A 15,682-nucleotide genomic window follows, 5' to 3' on the forward strand; every position below is an offset into this window, starting at 1 on the left:
GTATACTGGCTGTAGTGAATACTATCTGCAAAATGCACTGAAGTTATTCTGCCAGACTACTGTGACAGTACTTCCCAAATCTATGATCTCTACCACCAAGAATGACAAGGGCTGCAGGCCTAGGAAGACCACCACCTGCAGGTTATCCTCCAGGTCACACACCATCCTGACTTGAAAACTTATCACTAATCCTTCATCGTCACTGGATCTAAATCCTGGAATTCCCTACTCATCGGCATTGTTAAAGTACTTTTATCAGGAGGACCATATCAGTTCAGTAAAGTGGTTCTCCACCATCTTATCAAGGACAATTAGGAATGGGCACTAAACGCTAGTCTTGCTATAAACATCCAGATCCCGAAAACAAATATAAAGAAAAGTTAACATATGTATCACAAGTCATGTTATTCCAATTACTAAATATTAGCACATAGCCAATTATCATTTACATACAACCTCAGAGCAAATAGTTCGTGGTTAATACGGATTCCAACCAATTAGTGTGCAATGCCAGTAAACCCTTAAACTGTAGACCTTCCCCATAGATTCTTTGCAGTGGCTGCACCAAGCTTTAGCGAGTCCCTCAGCACGTAGCCCTAGACCTTGGAGTGTGACAGTTTGCAGCACTCTACTTAGGTGAAGAGCCAGGTCTGCATGAGTGACCTGCGCTGTTTGCAGATTACAGATGCACAAATGACAATCATCAACTGGCATCCAGAAGGGCACTGCATCCCACTGCCCATGTGCAGGTGATCCTGTGCAACTATGTCAAAAGTATGGAGTTATCAGAAAGAGAATTTCAGACTTCATAGTCTAGGCAGAGTCCATGATTTCTTTTTGCAAAAAGGTATAGAAATTTAATCATGTAGTGCATATCAACATTGAGCTTTATAATATAATTTCAAAGCTCTTATATTTTATCCAGCACTAAATCCAGCTCCCAGCAGATTTAGCTTGGCAGGAAAACCACCACTGCTCCTCTCCTCATGCCTCAGGTTAAATTTGCAATTGAGTCCTCGTATTATCATGGGAGCCTAATTTTCATAGTTAAAGAAAAATAATTCTGGCTTCAGATGGATGTCCGTACCATCACAATTTTAATTGGACTGCTTGGAAACTAGTGCGTTTGCCTCTCTCCGTCATGGTTTTGACAGCTGGAGGTTAAAATGTAGCCCGCCAGCTCAGGATGAAACCTGTAAAGGATAAAATGGCTAGTTCCCAGCTTTTTATATCTACTCCAAAATTACACTTTTACTTCAATTTCAGTAGAATATTTTCCAATTCTGCAGTTTCCAGGACAGACTGCCAATTTATTGCCAAAATATTGGGTCTGTTTTTGTTTGCAGTATCTAAATACAATTTAGATTTGGGTATGAGAATAAAAATATTAAAATATAGTGATGACATACTAGCGCATCACGGAAACCAGCCTCCCCTCCATGTCTATACCTCTCGTTGCCTTGGTGAAGCAGCCAGCATAATCAAAGACCCCACCCACCTGGGTCATTCTCTCTTCTCTCCTCTCCTGTCAGGCAGAAGATAGAGGAGCCTGAAGGCACATATCACCAGGCTCAAGGACAGCTTCTATCCCACGGTGATAAGACTATTGAGCAGTTCCCTTATACGATGAGATGGACTCTTGACCTCACAATCTACCTTGTTTGACCTTGCACCTTATTGTCTACTTGCAATGCACTTCCCTGTAGCTGTGACACTTTACTGTCTTCTGTTATTGTTTTTACCCTGTACTACCTCAATGCACTCTGTACTACCTCAATGCACAGTGTAATGAATTGATCTATATGAATGGTATGCAAGACAAGTTTTTCACTGTACCTCGGTACAAGTGACAATAATAAACCAATACCAATAGAGTAGGAAATCTAGAAAATCAGAAGAAATATTATAGAAGACTCCTGGCTGTCAGCATATTAACCTTTGCCAAGCCCCATTGACATATTGATCCTAATTTCCATGGCTACTGGTCCCTCAAATGTTTTAATATAAAATTTCAATCTTTTCATGGCCGAGTCCCTCTTTATCCTGTACCCTTTTCTAGTCAAACAGCTTGCAGAAATTCTCCATCTCTATTGCATCGAGAAATCTCTTTGTCCTTACATTGACAACTCTGACTTCCATTGACTAAGTTTTCGGATGTCCCATCCCCAGGTATCACTATTTTTATATGTACACATTTACTAAGCATTTTCTCAAACGGAGGTAAAATATACTTCTTTAAAAATAGTTATGCAATAGCTCTTTAATCTATAAAAGAGTTAATGATTAATAGCAAATTACTTTATATAAGTGAAAGAACAGGGATGACAGGTAAGTGTTAAAAGATCAATGAACCACAATAAGACTTCACCCTATCCAAGAACAGCAGGAAAGAGCTACTATCGGAAGCCTGACGTATCAAAAAGGTACAAGTCCCTACCATAAAACGCTGAAAACAACTTTAGGAGTTTTACAATTATAGTACAGCCATTTCCATTATTAACAACATCAAAGGATCTTTCTTTTGAAAGCAATCATCAGACTGACTGAGCCTCATTGTCCTCTGAGTGAAGAAATTTCTTCTTGTTTCAGTCCGAAATGGCTACCCTTTACTTTCAGTTCTTGACTCCTTAGCCAAGGGAAACATCCACCCTGTAGGTACCCTATCAAGTCCTCTAAGAATTTCAATGAGGTCAATCACTTCTAACTTCTTGAGAATAGAGGCCTACCAACTCAATCTCTCTTAATTTATGAGACCAGTCATCCCATGAACCAATCTTGTGAATCTTCATCCTATGCTCTTTATAACAAGTATATCCCTTTTTTAGGTAAGCAGACCAAAATTGTACATAATATTCCTGGTGTGGTCTCCATAAGGCCATACATAATTGATGAAATACATCTTTAATCTTGTACTCATAGCCACTTGCAATAAAGGCCACAATACCATTTACTTTTCTGATTGCCTGCTGCACTTGTATGTCAACATTTAATGACTGCTGCAAAAGACACCCCAGTCTTTTGAACATTAACATTTCCCAAACTCTCCTCATTAAAGAAAATACTCATCCTTTTCTATTGAAGTTGATAACCTCACACCACAAGTATATTCCATATCATGTTGTTGCAAGGTTTATGGTTTGAATAGACAGTTCTTTCACAAGGTCGATGGGCTACATAGTCCCCTAATATGCTGATGCATAGTGAGGGTCCCAAAGATCACTTTGGGTTTTCATAAAGTACATCTCCAAGTCTTCCACTCACTGGCTCGGCACCGTCAGATCCGCCGAGAGCCAGGGACCTGAATCATTAACCCTCTCTCCACAGATGCTGGCTGACCAGATGCTGCTTTTATTTGCTAACCTCGATGAAGCAGACGGCAGCAAGTTTTCGCCCTACTTAGGGGCTGATCACAGTGAGCAGCACGTCGGGGCACTGCTCTCAATGAGAATGTAAACATATCTCGGCTTCCCCGCACAGTCAAGGTGCACCGGCTGCTCGGGGACAACAAAGTTGCGCCGCTTAAAACTCTGACATTAAAAGTGTAACCGATCACAATTCCTACTTTCGTTGGGGATATCGTCTCTGTTTGTGTCGGCGCTCGGCCCCGTGTTGTCGTCTGTCAAGATTAAAGGGACGTCATCGTCGACAGGCAGCGCCATCACCGACTCGTCGCAGCCTCTTCCCTCACAACCGAGTCTCACACCGCTCAACCTAACCCCACGCTGCGGAGCGAGGGTGGGTCCTTTCTTCGCTCTCGACTGCTGATTGGTCGAAAGTGACAAGCCGGCCGGGCGAGCCCTCTGCGAGGAAACGTCAATCAAAGCGCAGACACCATCAAGTTCGGTCGAGGCCCGCTTCCCGTGCTCGTCTTTTTCTCCGACCCGAACGCGCGGCTGGAAAGCCGAGGCGGGGTCATGGGGTCAGAGGGAAAAGGTCGTGGGTATCTTAGCAACGGAATAAGCGCAGCCGGCAAACAGACCGAGTGCACTGTGGCAGCGTGAGACGGCAGCTGTGCCGAAGCCATGAGAAGGGTCTTCTAACATCCCGCCTCCCTCTCCCGGGGCAGCAGAAAGTGAGGTGCCCGAGCCCAGCCGCTGACGGCAGGGGGTCTGTCGCCAGGCTCAACGGTGGCGGTGGAGGGAACAAGCGGCCGATCCGCCGAGTGGCCTGGATCTGTGTGTCTCGGATCGGGGAGCTGACGAGGTACCTTGTCGGAGCCCCGGCTCCGTTAACGCGCGCTTCTGGGTCTGAAGGTGGTTCAAGTGCCACCGCAGAGATCAGAGCACCGAGGGAATGCCAACCTGTCGAAGCACCACCTTTTTGTCGAGACGTCCAATGGTTCCATTTATTCTGTTGCCTATGAAAGAACCCACTTCACTCTTTCGAAATACAGAGTTGTCCCCTTAGATAAAATCTAGTCTTGAATCATCATCGTTAAAATAGATTTTCAGGTCATTATCGCAATGCTGGTTCTGGTAGCAAGTTGGCTGAAGAATGTTCCATCGCGTAGCAGCGACAGCGTTTTAAAATAACATTTGGTTGTTAAGCAGTTTAGGAGGTCCTGAAATCATAAAGGGTGTTATCCAAATGCAATTCAGCCTTGTTTTATGCGATTGAGGTGACAATAGCAAGAGAGTTTTTTGGCTATCCAACAACCATCCTCCTTGAAAAGGAGCTAAACGGAGAAGTCTTGGAGATGCAGTAAACACCAACATTCCATGCTAGAGCTTGAAGCTACGTATTTTTCCAAATCTGTAATTTAAGTCACACCAAGTCGCTAGTGTATACTTATGTTATCGTAATTTCCTGAACAAACACAATTAACTCATTTTCAAAATGTGGAAATCAACTTATGGAGGTTTATTATTACTTCAGTAGGAGTATGTTCCATTTAAATAGCAAATAACAACTTACATTTATTTAGTGTCTTTAAAATAGTACATTTCCTCTGTGAAGCACACTGAGACAATTAGATGGAATTTGACCCTGAATCACATAAGGAGATATTAACAAAGATGTAGGTTTTAGAGAGTAATTTAGGAGAATAAAAAGGTAGAACAGTTTAGGGAAGGAATTCCAGTGCTTAGGCCCCAGGCAGCTAAAGCATGACCTCCATTGACGGAATGTTGAAAATCTAGGACCAGAATTGGAGGAAAGCAGAGAACTGAAGACTTACCTGACATATGGAAGAATGTTTCAATAGAGAAATGAGAATTTTAAAATTATCATATTAGCTGAATTCCCAGTTCAGCATAAGTGGAGGAAATAATGGATGAATAAGCCAGTTAGCATTCAGATAATAGTTTCAGATAAGCTTAAGTTTGTAGAGAAAGAGGAACAACCATAAAAATGTTTATTAAAGTTCCTGTATAAACCAACCTATTTTTATAACTGTAATTCAATATAGTAAGCTACTATTGTTCATTTCATTAATTATCCCAAATAATAGGTTCTTACAACATAACTATTATTAGATCAATAGCATCTGATATAATACATTATAAAATGTACATTTGCTTTGCAGATGCAGATATTTAAGGCACTCTCCTGCTTTTGCATGTTTCTGCAATCTTGTCAGAATCTTTGCATATTTCCTGCTGTACCCTGTTTGTGTCAACCATGGTTCAGTGGTAGCACTCTTGTCTCTAATTCAAAAGGTGGTGGGTTTAAGTCTTAATCCTTGAGTGTGAATTCTAAAATTAAATTCTAAGGCAGTGCTCAGAAAACGTTCAACTGATAAATGTCCCTTTTTTGGATGTGATGCTAAACTACCAGCTCACTCAAGTGGATATAAAAGATCCCCCATGGAAGAGCAACCCTAATCATTGTTTCTGGATTTGTAGAGATATGCAGCACAAAAACAGGCCCTTTGGCCCACTGAGTCCATGCTGACCCTCAACTATCTATTTACACTAATCCTACATTAATCTCTTTTTTATTATTCTCCCCACCTTCTCATCAACTCCCCCCAGATTCTACCCATTACACAACCTAGTTGCAATTTTCAGTGGCCAATTAACCCACCAACCCACGTGTTTTTGGGATAATGGCGGAATCTGGAGCATCTGGAGGAAACAGTCATAGGGAGAAGGGCAAGCTCCACAAACAACAACAGAGGTCAGGATTGAACTGGATCTGTGGTGCTGTAAAGTAGTGGCTCTGCTCGTTGTGCCACTGTGCCATCCTTTCACTGAACCAATGCTCTTAACCAATATTGGTTTAACAAACATCTCTGATCATTAGCACATTCCTGCTTGTGTTTCCTTCATTATAGAAACACTTACTGCTGCAAAGTGTTTTGTGCATCGTGGTTGTGATCACACTATATAAATGTTCCTTTCATCAAATGCATAAAAGATGAGGTTATGAAGGGAAAACAAATCAAACGTGAAAGGTAATAGGAAATAAATGAAAATCAAAATACAGCCGATAGTGAAATCTGAAATAAAAACAAAATTCTGGTAGACATTCAACAAGCCAGGCAGCATATGTTGTATAGACAGAAGAAAGTAGTGTTAACATTCAGACTTTTTATCAGAACTGGAAGATGTTGGAGTCGAACAAATTTTAAACAGAGACAACCAAAAGGAGAAAACAAGGGCTCTGTTAGATTTGAGTATTGAAGTGATTAAATAACAGGATCAATGATCATACAAGGCAAAAGGAGACAATAATTGGATAGGGATAAAAACAATAGTTGGGTCCATCGTCCATGTAGAATAGCAGATGGGAAGGAAACATGGAAACTCTATCAAAGAGGAAAAGGTTGGGAAGTTTGCAGAAGAAAGTATGTTAGACCCCATTGTGTCAGCATTGATCTGATAGACATCCCTACCCAGAGCATCAGCCTCATTGGTTCTGACACAGCCAGCTTACCAAGTCTTGGATCTTTCTATTAGTAAGCACGGTGGTATTGGTTCCCTAGTGAATGGTGATAGCAGTATTGGCAGTCAGCAAGATTCCCAGGGTTGTGAACTGAACTCTATTGCCGTGGCCACACTAAGCCTCAACGATTAGCACCTGCAGTCTAAAAGTATTATTTTAAGTGTGATTATTTAAATTGCTCTCTTAAAAACAAAAGACAAGTGTGATTTGCTGCTACTTTGGCATTGGTGTGGCTTTTGACTGCTGGAGCAAATTGTTGAATCATAGTTGAATGGTTTCACTCTGTGATTATCAATAGTTCCAAGGAAAGATTTTGATAAGAACATGCTTCATACTTTAGAAATGTGTTTTTTTTTTGTTTCAGCAATATAGTTCACTGAAGATCTAAAGATCTCAAGAGGAATATCTCCTGAAGAAAGAAACAATGGCAACTGAAGCCATAAAACAGCATCAGATGGAAGCCACAAATGTTGAGACTATTAACAGAACCACAATTGATTATGATCTAACCATGCAAAGGGTGGGAGCCAAAGCAGATGCTTTGCAAGTCTTGGAGCCATTTAGAAGAAAGCTTGCATCAATTGAAGCAGAAAGGATTATTTCAGTAATTGAAAAGACCATTGAGAACTTGGAAAGAGCTACTTTGCTTCCCCACATAGCCTACAACCTCAACAGATTCGGTGTTGCTATTGGTTTAGAATTAACATGTGCCTTAAGGGAGCACGTTAGACTAGAACAACACCTGCATTTTGCTATTAGTAAATTGAACGAGGAAGAGTCTTCTGAAGAGAAAAATCAAAAGCACAAAGTAAAATCCAAAGCAGAGAGAATAAATGATGTCAAACTCCTTCGACATGCCCTTGGTAGCTCAGTTAAAAACATCCTCCGGCTCTTTCAGGGAAATCCTTCAGCATGTCAAATAATCCAAATGGAATGTAAAGCTCGGAAACCTCCCTGTGTAGGTCTCATTCTGGCATTAATGAAGCTGAAAGATTTTGTATTTGGGAGACTTCTGATATCACCCATGGAAGATAAAGAAAAGTCTCAGTTTGTGGAAAACATCATATTGCAAGATAGGCAAAACACAGAAATTATTGCCAGTTTGGAGGCAGAACTGGCAGCAGCCATCCAAGATAAAGAAAATGAGGTAATCCTCAGACAGATTGTTAATCTGATATCTCACCTTACCTCAGCAAACAGGGTATTGTTTACAAGAGGCTATGTATAATTCACCGGGTTCACTAAGTGTATATTGTCCAAATGCATACAGGAATTTATACACCAGATTTTTAAAACAAGTTATAATGTCAAATCTGGAGCCTGTCAATAACACTCTTCAATTTGATACCTTTTAGCTAAAATGTAGATTCCTGAACCTAAGTAGATAGATACCTTACATTATGCACAGAAGTTAAAATGTTGATTTTTTTACAAAATTCAAACATAATTTAGTTATTCTTGCCCAACTGTTATGAAGACAGACAATATTAACAGAATATAGTTGAGGCTTGGTTGGCAGGTATTGAAAGTACATCACACCTTTCCTACTTAAATATTACTGTATGAGTGAGACTAGTCATTTATATAGGGCAAGATAGGGTGGGGTAGGAGAAAGAGCTCAAGGAGTAAAGTTCAAAATCATGTTGTTACAGTTTTGATCTTCTGCAGTTGCTTGCTTTGTTCAGTGATGTCAGTCATTCCCTTAAATGGTCTTGTTGCCTTTCTTTAAAAAATAGTAATTGAGTTACAATGAATTGTATTTGCAAGTACAAAATTCATACCCAAAACCTAATAGTGCAACACTAATATCTTTAGCATACTTGTAGTTAGTCTTTGAAGGTGGACCAAATTTGATATAGGCAGCATGGCTTGGTTCATTTTATAATATGGCTTTATTTCATGATATATATCATGTTGAGAACAGTGTGATGTGATCTTTATCAAAATAATTGTGCAGGTACTAAAATATACAACATGTATATCATCTGACTTTGGCAAATCTTCCACTTAAAGAAAACTCACTTGCCTCGTCCTACTCTTTGACTGCACCCCCACCTCCAACCATTGCCAACTATCAACTGGTGGTGAAAAATCAGCAACACAAGTTTACAGATATGTCAAAAATAGTCAAATCTAGTTAAAGAATGGGGCTTTATTTTGTGTCTTGTACAAAATTATTAACAATCTGCAGTAAAATTATCTTAATCACCACGCTTCCCCCCACCCCCCTTCCCATCATGAGATATTTGGGCAAACTACTAAGAGTCAGTCAAGTAAGCTTATGCAGATTAATGTCACATATTCATATCTAACTATGAGAAAAAAAATCACTGACCCTAACTGTGACGTCTTCTGCAGGTATTTTTGGCTTTATTATAGTAATACACATTGTTCGTTAGCATTCATACAAATTTGTATTTTGTTTTGGGATATCTAGTTTAAACAGAATTCATACCCTGATGCATCATTTTTAATTTTGTAATGGCTTCGACCACATTAGTGAGCAGTGACTACTTCTGATTCACATACACTGTGGGAGCAGTTTGATACTGCCTCATTCAGTGCAGCACATAGACAAGCTGTATTAAGTCAGTGGTTTAACAGAAAATAAACAGAGTTGCTGTATTGTGTGAATATTCCCTGCAGATTTGATAATTGCACATAACTCTGATCATCATGAACGGCATCAGATGTTCTCTTCTCTAAATACTGTCATTTATAACAAATCACAAATTAAATTCAATTTCATGCAATTATATATTTTTAAGGAACCTTTTTAAAAGAAAAGTTAATGTAGTAAAAGATGATAAATCATTAGTTCGATATAATTACAAAAATGTACAGACTAAAGCAATAAAACAGTCTTAATCTAGCAACCATCTGGACAACAACCCATTTTCATGCACAATCTATGAAGACAGCAGAATTTGGTCTGGACTAAACACTATTCATCCCACACTGCTGCAACTAAAGAGAGAAGTAAGCAATTTTGTTTCCAAACCTCATTCCCTTTTCGCAAAAGCATTGATATTGTTTACCATAAGCAACCCTACTGAATATAAGCACAAGTTCTCTATATTTTGTATTAAGTGAAACAGAGTGCGTTGGTGCTGTTATAGTTGTTGGACTCATTTTTGTTATCTCACAATATTATCTCACATATGTTTCGAACTTTATCGAATATACTCGCAAACAACAAAAATATGGCTGTAGAATCAGTGATGCAGCACAGCAGGAGAGTATTCAATTCATTATGCCTTAATCAACTCTTTGAAAGAGCTATTTAATTTAACCCAGCCTGCTGCTCCCATAACCCATGCCTCCAATTGTTAGAATCACATCTCTTGTTACTACCATATTATCATAATTGCATGTGGCTGGTAATGCATGCAGTACAACAATATATATGACTTTCTGGCATTTACGCATGCACTCTAAACCTACTTTCACCTCTCGAATTCCCACCCATCTTCACTCTCTGGTTCGATAAGAGGTCACCTTCAGAAAAATAGTAACAGGAAAAAAATCAGGTAAAAACAGAACATCCAAAATCTGTTCTATTTAAGGCATCGATGACTTTTATGAAGATTACTTGAACTTTAGCAGTTGGAGCAAGAAACAAGGTTTAAGATAAAAAGGCCATAGGTTATTTCTCCAAGTGTTACTGCTGCAGCTAAATTTGCATTTGCCAACACAGTAGCTAAATACGAAAACTGATCCTATCAATCAAGAGAGAAATTAGGGGACTAATATCAGTTTGCATGGTTATACTGTATGCAGACAGTGGCTGTATGCAGACGGGCTCTTAAATAGGCACATGAATATGTAGACGGAGGAATATGGACCATGCGAGGGCAAAAGAGATTAGTTTAATTGGGCATCATTAGCTTAATTAATTCAGCACAACATCATGGATCGAAGGGCCTGTTCCTATGCAGCACTGTTCTATGTAGCCACGTTGATTTATGTAAGTGGTATATTTAATGTTTTGAAAACAAATTCTACTTTATGATAATGAAATATATATAACAGTATCTTTAGCATCAAATATACATTCTATTACCAGATGTTGAAGAAGAACGAGATAATTCGAAAACTCAAAAACAACCTGCTTCAACTTGAACTATTCTCAGAAGATTACATTCGTCAAATTAAGCAAGATGCGGAAAAGCAGCAGCAAGCTGACCAGAAGGATTCAGAGGGGAGAGTAGTCAAGTTACAGGAAGAAATCTCTCAGCTCCGAACCCAACTGAACAACTTGATAACAGAACATAGATCATCTGAGCAAGCATTAAGAAGGGTACGTTATCATACTCTGGTAATTGCCAAATATTCCAGTTTTCATTATCCATTAATTTACATAAGAACATAATATGTGCTGCATTTCTTGTGGAAATGCATAATTATTTCTGTCGGTCAGAGAGAAGTTAACCAAGTTTTAAAAAAATACAAATTAGGTTGGGTTGGGTTTAGTTGAGTTGATGAACACTAGACTCCATACTGAGAAGTAATGTTTAAACTCCAAATTGTCCTGAGTTAGCTGAACTAGCTTCAGCAGCAAGTATTAGGGAATGGAGAATTGTCCAAGATCCCTGCTCCTGATTGTGGTTTGTTGACTCCTGCAGAGTGTGAGGTGATACCATAATCAGGCTCAGCTACAATGCTCCCTGTAGTTTAACAATGCCTGACACCAAAAATAAGATCTCTTAAGTCGTGACCTGATTGAATCATCAGAAGAAAATTGTTGCTCATGACTAAGGAATTTGGATCTTCAAGAGAGGGAGCAAAATTATCAAAAAAAGTACACAAAACTATGCAAACGTATAGCATCACATGAATTCTGAACAATGGCGATGAATACTTGTAGACCAAAAACTGGTAAACAAACTTTGGAAGCTGCAACTCTGGATGTATTCCTATATTATGTCATTACCAAATATCTACAAATCCTGAAAAAGAAAGAAAAAAATGCTCAAAAGCTGTAGACCTGTAATAAAAATTGAATATGCCAGAAATATGACAAAATCTTCTGTTAGGCTTAGAATAAAACAGGTAAACAGTAATCAAACACGATGAATTCAGTATTAAACCAATTAATAAACAATATTTAATATGCTGCATTTAGCAAAGAACCAACCAAACCAGCAAAGCAAAAATAGATACCAGCTCTGAAAAAGTTTAGAATATAGCCATGTCTATTGAATTCTCATCTCAATGACAAAGCAAACTACCATCTATTGTACACATGCAAACCCATCTTAATATTCCAACACTTCTGTTCCTAAGTACATGTGTAATTCTTCACAAATCATACATTTTAACCATGCACATTCCAAAAATCAGTGGTCATGGTAAGCAAGAAAATAGACACTTATCATTATTCCCATCTCTGCCAATATAATAACAAATGAAGAACTGTGTGATGGCTAACACTATTTTAAATTTGTTTATGAGAATTAAAGCTGATTATTTTAGATATATCAATCAGCAGAATTGCATTCTATTTTACACAGCCTATCCAGTAGGGATTTTCTAGTTAATTCAGGAAATTGTTATTCAGTATTAATTGCTGGTAGTAGTTTACAATTAATTTCTGGATTTGATGTCATCTTCTGTTGTGAGGACTAATCTATATTGTTGCTAGAATCTGATATCACATCTTTATGACATATTTCAGCGCAAGTTCAAAACCGAAACAGAGATTGAAAACTGGATCCAGAAATATGATGCTGACATACAAGAAAAACAGGTATGTTTTTTTGCAAAGATCGCAAGAGATTCTAAAGAACCGTTCTTATCTCTCTTTGTACAATAATTGCAAAGCTTCAAGGGAAATTGGGCTGAGCAATAACTGCCAGCCTTGCCAGCAATGGCTATGTCCCATAAATGATTTTTAAAAATCTATGTATCGAAATTGATCTGGTTGGGAGCATTAAGTCATACAGCACAGAAACAGTCCTCCTGCCTAACTCATACATGCTGACCAAGGTGCCTACCTGAGCTGGTCCTAATTACCTGCATTTGGCCTATATCCCTCTAAAAGTTCCTCATCCATGTACCTCGTCAAATATCTTTTAAACATTTTAATTGCACCCACCTCTACCACTTCCTCTGGCAGCTTGTTCCATATACCGACGCTCCACTGTGTGGAAAAAATTGCCCCTTAGGTTCCCTTTAAGTTCTTCCCCACTCACCTTAAACCTATACCCTCTAGTTTTAGACTGCCCTATGCTGGGAAAAAGACTGTGACCATCCACCTTTTCCATGCCCCTCATGATTTATAATCCTCTATAAGGTCACCCCTCAGCCTCTTTCGTTCCAGGGAAAACAGTCCCAGCCTATCCAGTCTCTTCTTATAATTCAAGCCCTCCAGTTCCAGCAACATTCCTGTGAATCTTTTCTGCATCCTATCTAGCTTAGTCACATCCTTCCTATAGTATGGCAACCAGAAGTGCACACGATACTCCAAGTGCAGTCTCACCAACGTTTTATACACCCGTAATATGACGTCCCAACTCTGCTACTCAATGTCCTGACTGATGAGGGCAAGCATACCATAAACCTTCTTCATCACCCTAACTGCATCGCCACTTTCAGGCAACTATGTATTTGTACCCTGAGGTCTCGCAGTTCTATAACGCTCCTCAGGGCCCTGCCATTCACTCTGTATGTCCTAGCCTGGTTTAACGTCCCAAAATGTATTACTTCACATTTTCGAGTTCAATGTGCAATATTAAATCAATATAATTTAATTTTAAAGATAGATTGTGATGTGCTGACATTAAAAATAACACTTGTATGATTACTGAATGGCAATCCATTTCCACCCCTGAAGCATAAAATTGAATCACTTGGATCAGAATATATTCAGGTTGTAGAAGTCAGAAAAAGATGGGTAGAGGAAAAGTGGGCCAAAGAGGAGAAAATATACTTACTGGGGAAAGCATCTGTTACCATCCAGCTATTCTGGAAAGGTTACTGAGTCCGCCAAATGATGAAATCATTCAATGATCAGTCTCTTGTATGAAAAAGGCAAAAAAATAGGCATTTGGGAATTTTTTTGGCAATTCTCTCACTATAATCAATTCTGGTACCAAATAGATAAATGCAGGATGGTAAGAATTTTCTCTTAATTTCTTGCATGAATTTCTGTGAAGCATCTGACCTTGGAAGAACCTATGCCATCATGAGAAATAATTACTGAAAGAAAGAAACTTAGTCTTCCAGTGAAACAAATTAAAATGGTTCTGACCTTGGGGAGCCTTTGCACAGTCACATCCCTCTGAACACCTTGTATTACAGAAGGAATGGCATAGAGATTTATCTAATTATATGAAAATTGGTGAGATATCCATAAGATATTTCAGATAAGTAGAATCAGGCAAACAGAGCACGGCAGCGTAGCGGTTAGCGCGACGCTATTACAGCGCCAGCAATCGGGGTTCGATTCCCGTCGCTGTCTGTAAGGAGTTTGTACGTTCTTCCGTGTCTGTGTGGGTTTCCTCCGGGTGCTCCGGTTTCCTCCCACATTCCAAAGACGTACAGGTAGGTTAATATGGGTTTAAAATGGGCAACGCGGACTCATTGGGCTGGAAGGGCCTGTTACCACGCTGTAAATAAAATTTAAAATTTAAATTTAAATTTAAAAATTTAAATTTAAAATTTAAAGTTTGAAACTATAAAGATTCACGGAGGACATTCCTTAAAGGTGGTTTGAGAGGTTGTAACCAAAATAATAAATCACATAAAAAGCCAATAGATTGCTAAGTAAGACATTCATTTTGCATTATTTTATTTATAAAACAGATCTATGCTACATGTAGTGTTAATAATGAATAGATTGTCAAAATGTATTAAAATTGTTATATTCTATCAGGATGAATATGAACAGTTCGTTAAAATCCACAAAGATGAAGGTGTTCTGCTCTTTGAGTTGGAACATAAGATTGAATTGCTTGAATCGGAATATATTCAGGTTGTAGAAGACAGAAAGAGAAGGGCAGAGGAGAAGAGGGCCAAAGAGGAGCAAATATACCTCATGGGAAAAGCAGCTGTGACCATCCAGGCATTCTGGAAAGGTTACAAAGTCCGCCAATTGATGAAATCATTCAAGAAGAAGAAGAAAAAGGGAAAAGGAAAAAGGAAATAAAAAGAAGAGGATCTGAGGGCAGATTGAAGAATAATCATTGTAACATCCATCTTCCCAAGATGTACTGCAAATCATTGAAATGTTTTCTTCATTAATACTGTTTGCACAAACAACATCTTGTATCTTACAAAAATGAAAATAAACCTTTAACTTTGTGTTCTCTGTGAAAACAACAAAATTTCATGACATACCAGTCGGTGATAATAAACCTGATTCCAATATAACACACAATGGGCTGAAATATACTCATAATAAACAGAACTCTAATAGAATTGTGGGTCAAGCAGCATCTATGGAAATTGAAGGTGTAAGTTGATGTAAGAAACTCTGCATCAGAACGACACCTTTTGCCTCCACAGATGCTGCTTGACACACTGTATTTCTAGCATTGTTTTTTTGTTCCACATTCCAGCATCTAGAGCCTCTTATGTCTCCTGAAATAATACTCACCTCTGGCTGGTAATCTTTTCATTGGAGGGCAACTTACCTCTACCTCAGACTTCTTCACCTGCACATCAGAGATCAGAGATGAGCTGGAGGTCGGGTGTCTGTGCTGAGCTCCTACTCCACCATTAGAATCACCACCAAGTTCAGGGATAGAGCACAAATATGCTGAGCTGTGGGGCTGGATGTACTTCGCAGCAGGCC

At 38.9% G+C, this 15,682-nt stretch overlaps 2 protein-coding genes across 2 annotated transcripts in view; one reads left to right on the forward strand and one right to left on the reverse strand.

The window, feature by feature from the left end:
• The window catches only part of tpcn1 (two pore segment channel 1), a 65,740-nt gene extending 62,042 nt beyond the window's left edge, over positions 1 to 3,698 (reverse strand). The window contains exon 1 of the mRNA XM_052032456.1: positions 3,563 to 3,698. Coding sequence (XP_051888416.1) covers positions 3,563 to 3,659 — 97 coding nt within the window. The 5' untranslated portion in view covers positions 3,660 to 3,698. The remainder of the gene's footprint in view (positions 1 to 3,562) is intronic.
• Positions 3,699 to 3,844: 146 nt separating this feature from the next.
• On the forward strand, positions 3,845 to 15,189 carry iqcd (IQ motif containing D). The gene is made up of 5 exons (XM_052032351.1): positions 3,845 to 4,203; positions 7,250 to 8,032; positions 10,952 to 11,185; positions 12,563 to 12,634; positions 14,762 to 15,189. The coding sequence occupies exons 2-5, from the start codon at positions 7,310 to 7,312 to the stop codon at positions 15,032 to 15,034; spliced, it is 1,302 nt and encodes a 433-aa protein (XP_051888311.1). The 5' UTR covers positions 3,845 to 4,203; positions 7,250 to 7,309; the 3' UTR covers positions 15,035 to 15,189.
• Positions 15,190 to 15,682: the final 493 nt, after the last annotated feature.

Source organism: Pristis pectinata, chromosome 17 (genome assembly GCF_009764475.1).
Source record: "Pristis pectinata isolate sPriPec2 chromosome 17, sPriPec2.1.pri, whole genome shotgun sequence".
NCBI classification, from domain to species: Eukaryota; Metazoa; Chordata; class Chondrichthyes; order Rhinopristiformes; family Pristidae; genus Pristis; species Pristis pectinata.

Coding starts and splice junctions, on each gene's coding strand:
- iqcd (XM_052032351.1), top strand. CDS start 7,310: ATGGCAACTGAAGCCATAAAACAGCATCAGATGGAAGCCACAAATGTT. Junction 8,033..10,951: donor TCCAAGATAAAGAAAATGAG/GTAATCCTCAGA, acceptor TTCTATTACCAG/ATGTTGAAGAAGAACGAGAT. Junction 11,186..12,562: donor CTGAGCAAGCATTAAGAAGG/GTACGTTATCAT, acceptor GACATATTTCAG/CGCAAGTTCAAAACCGAAAC.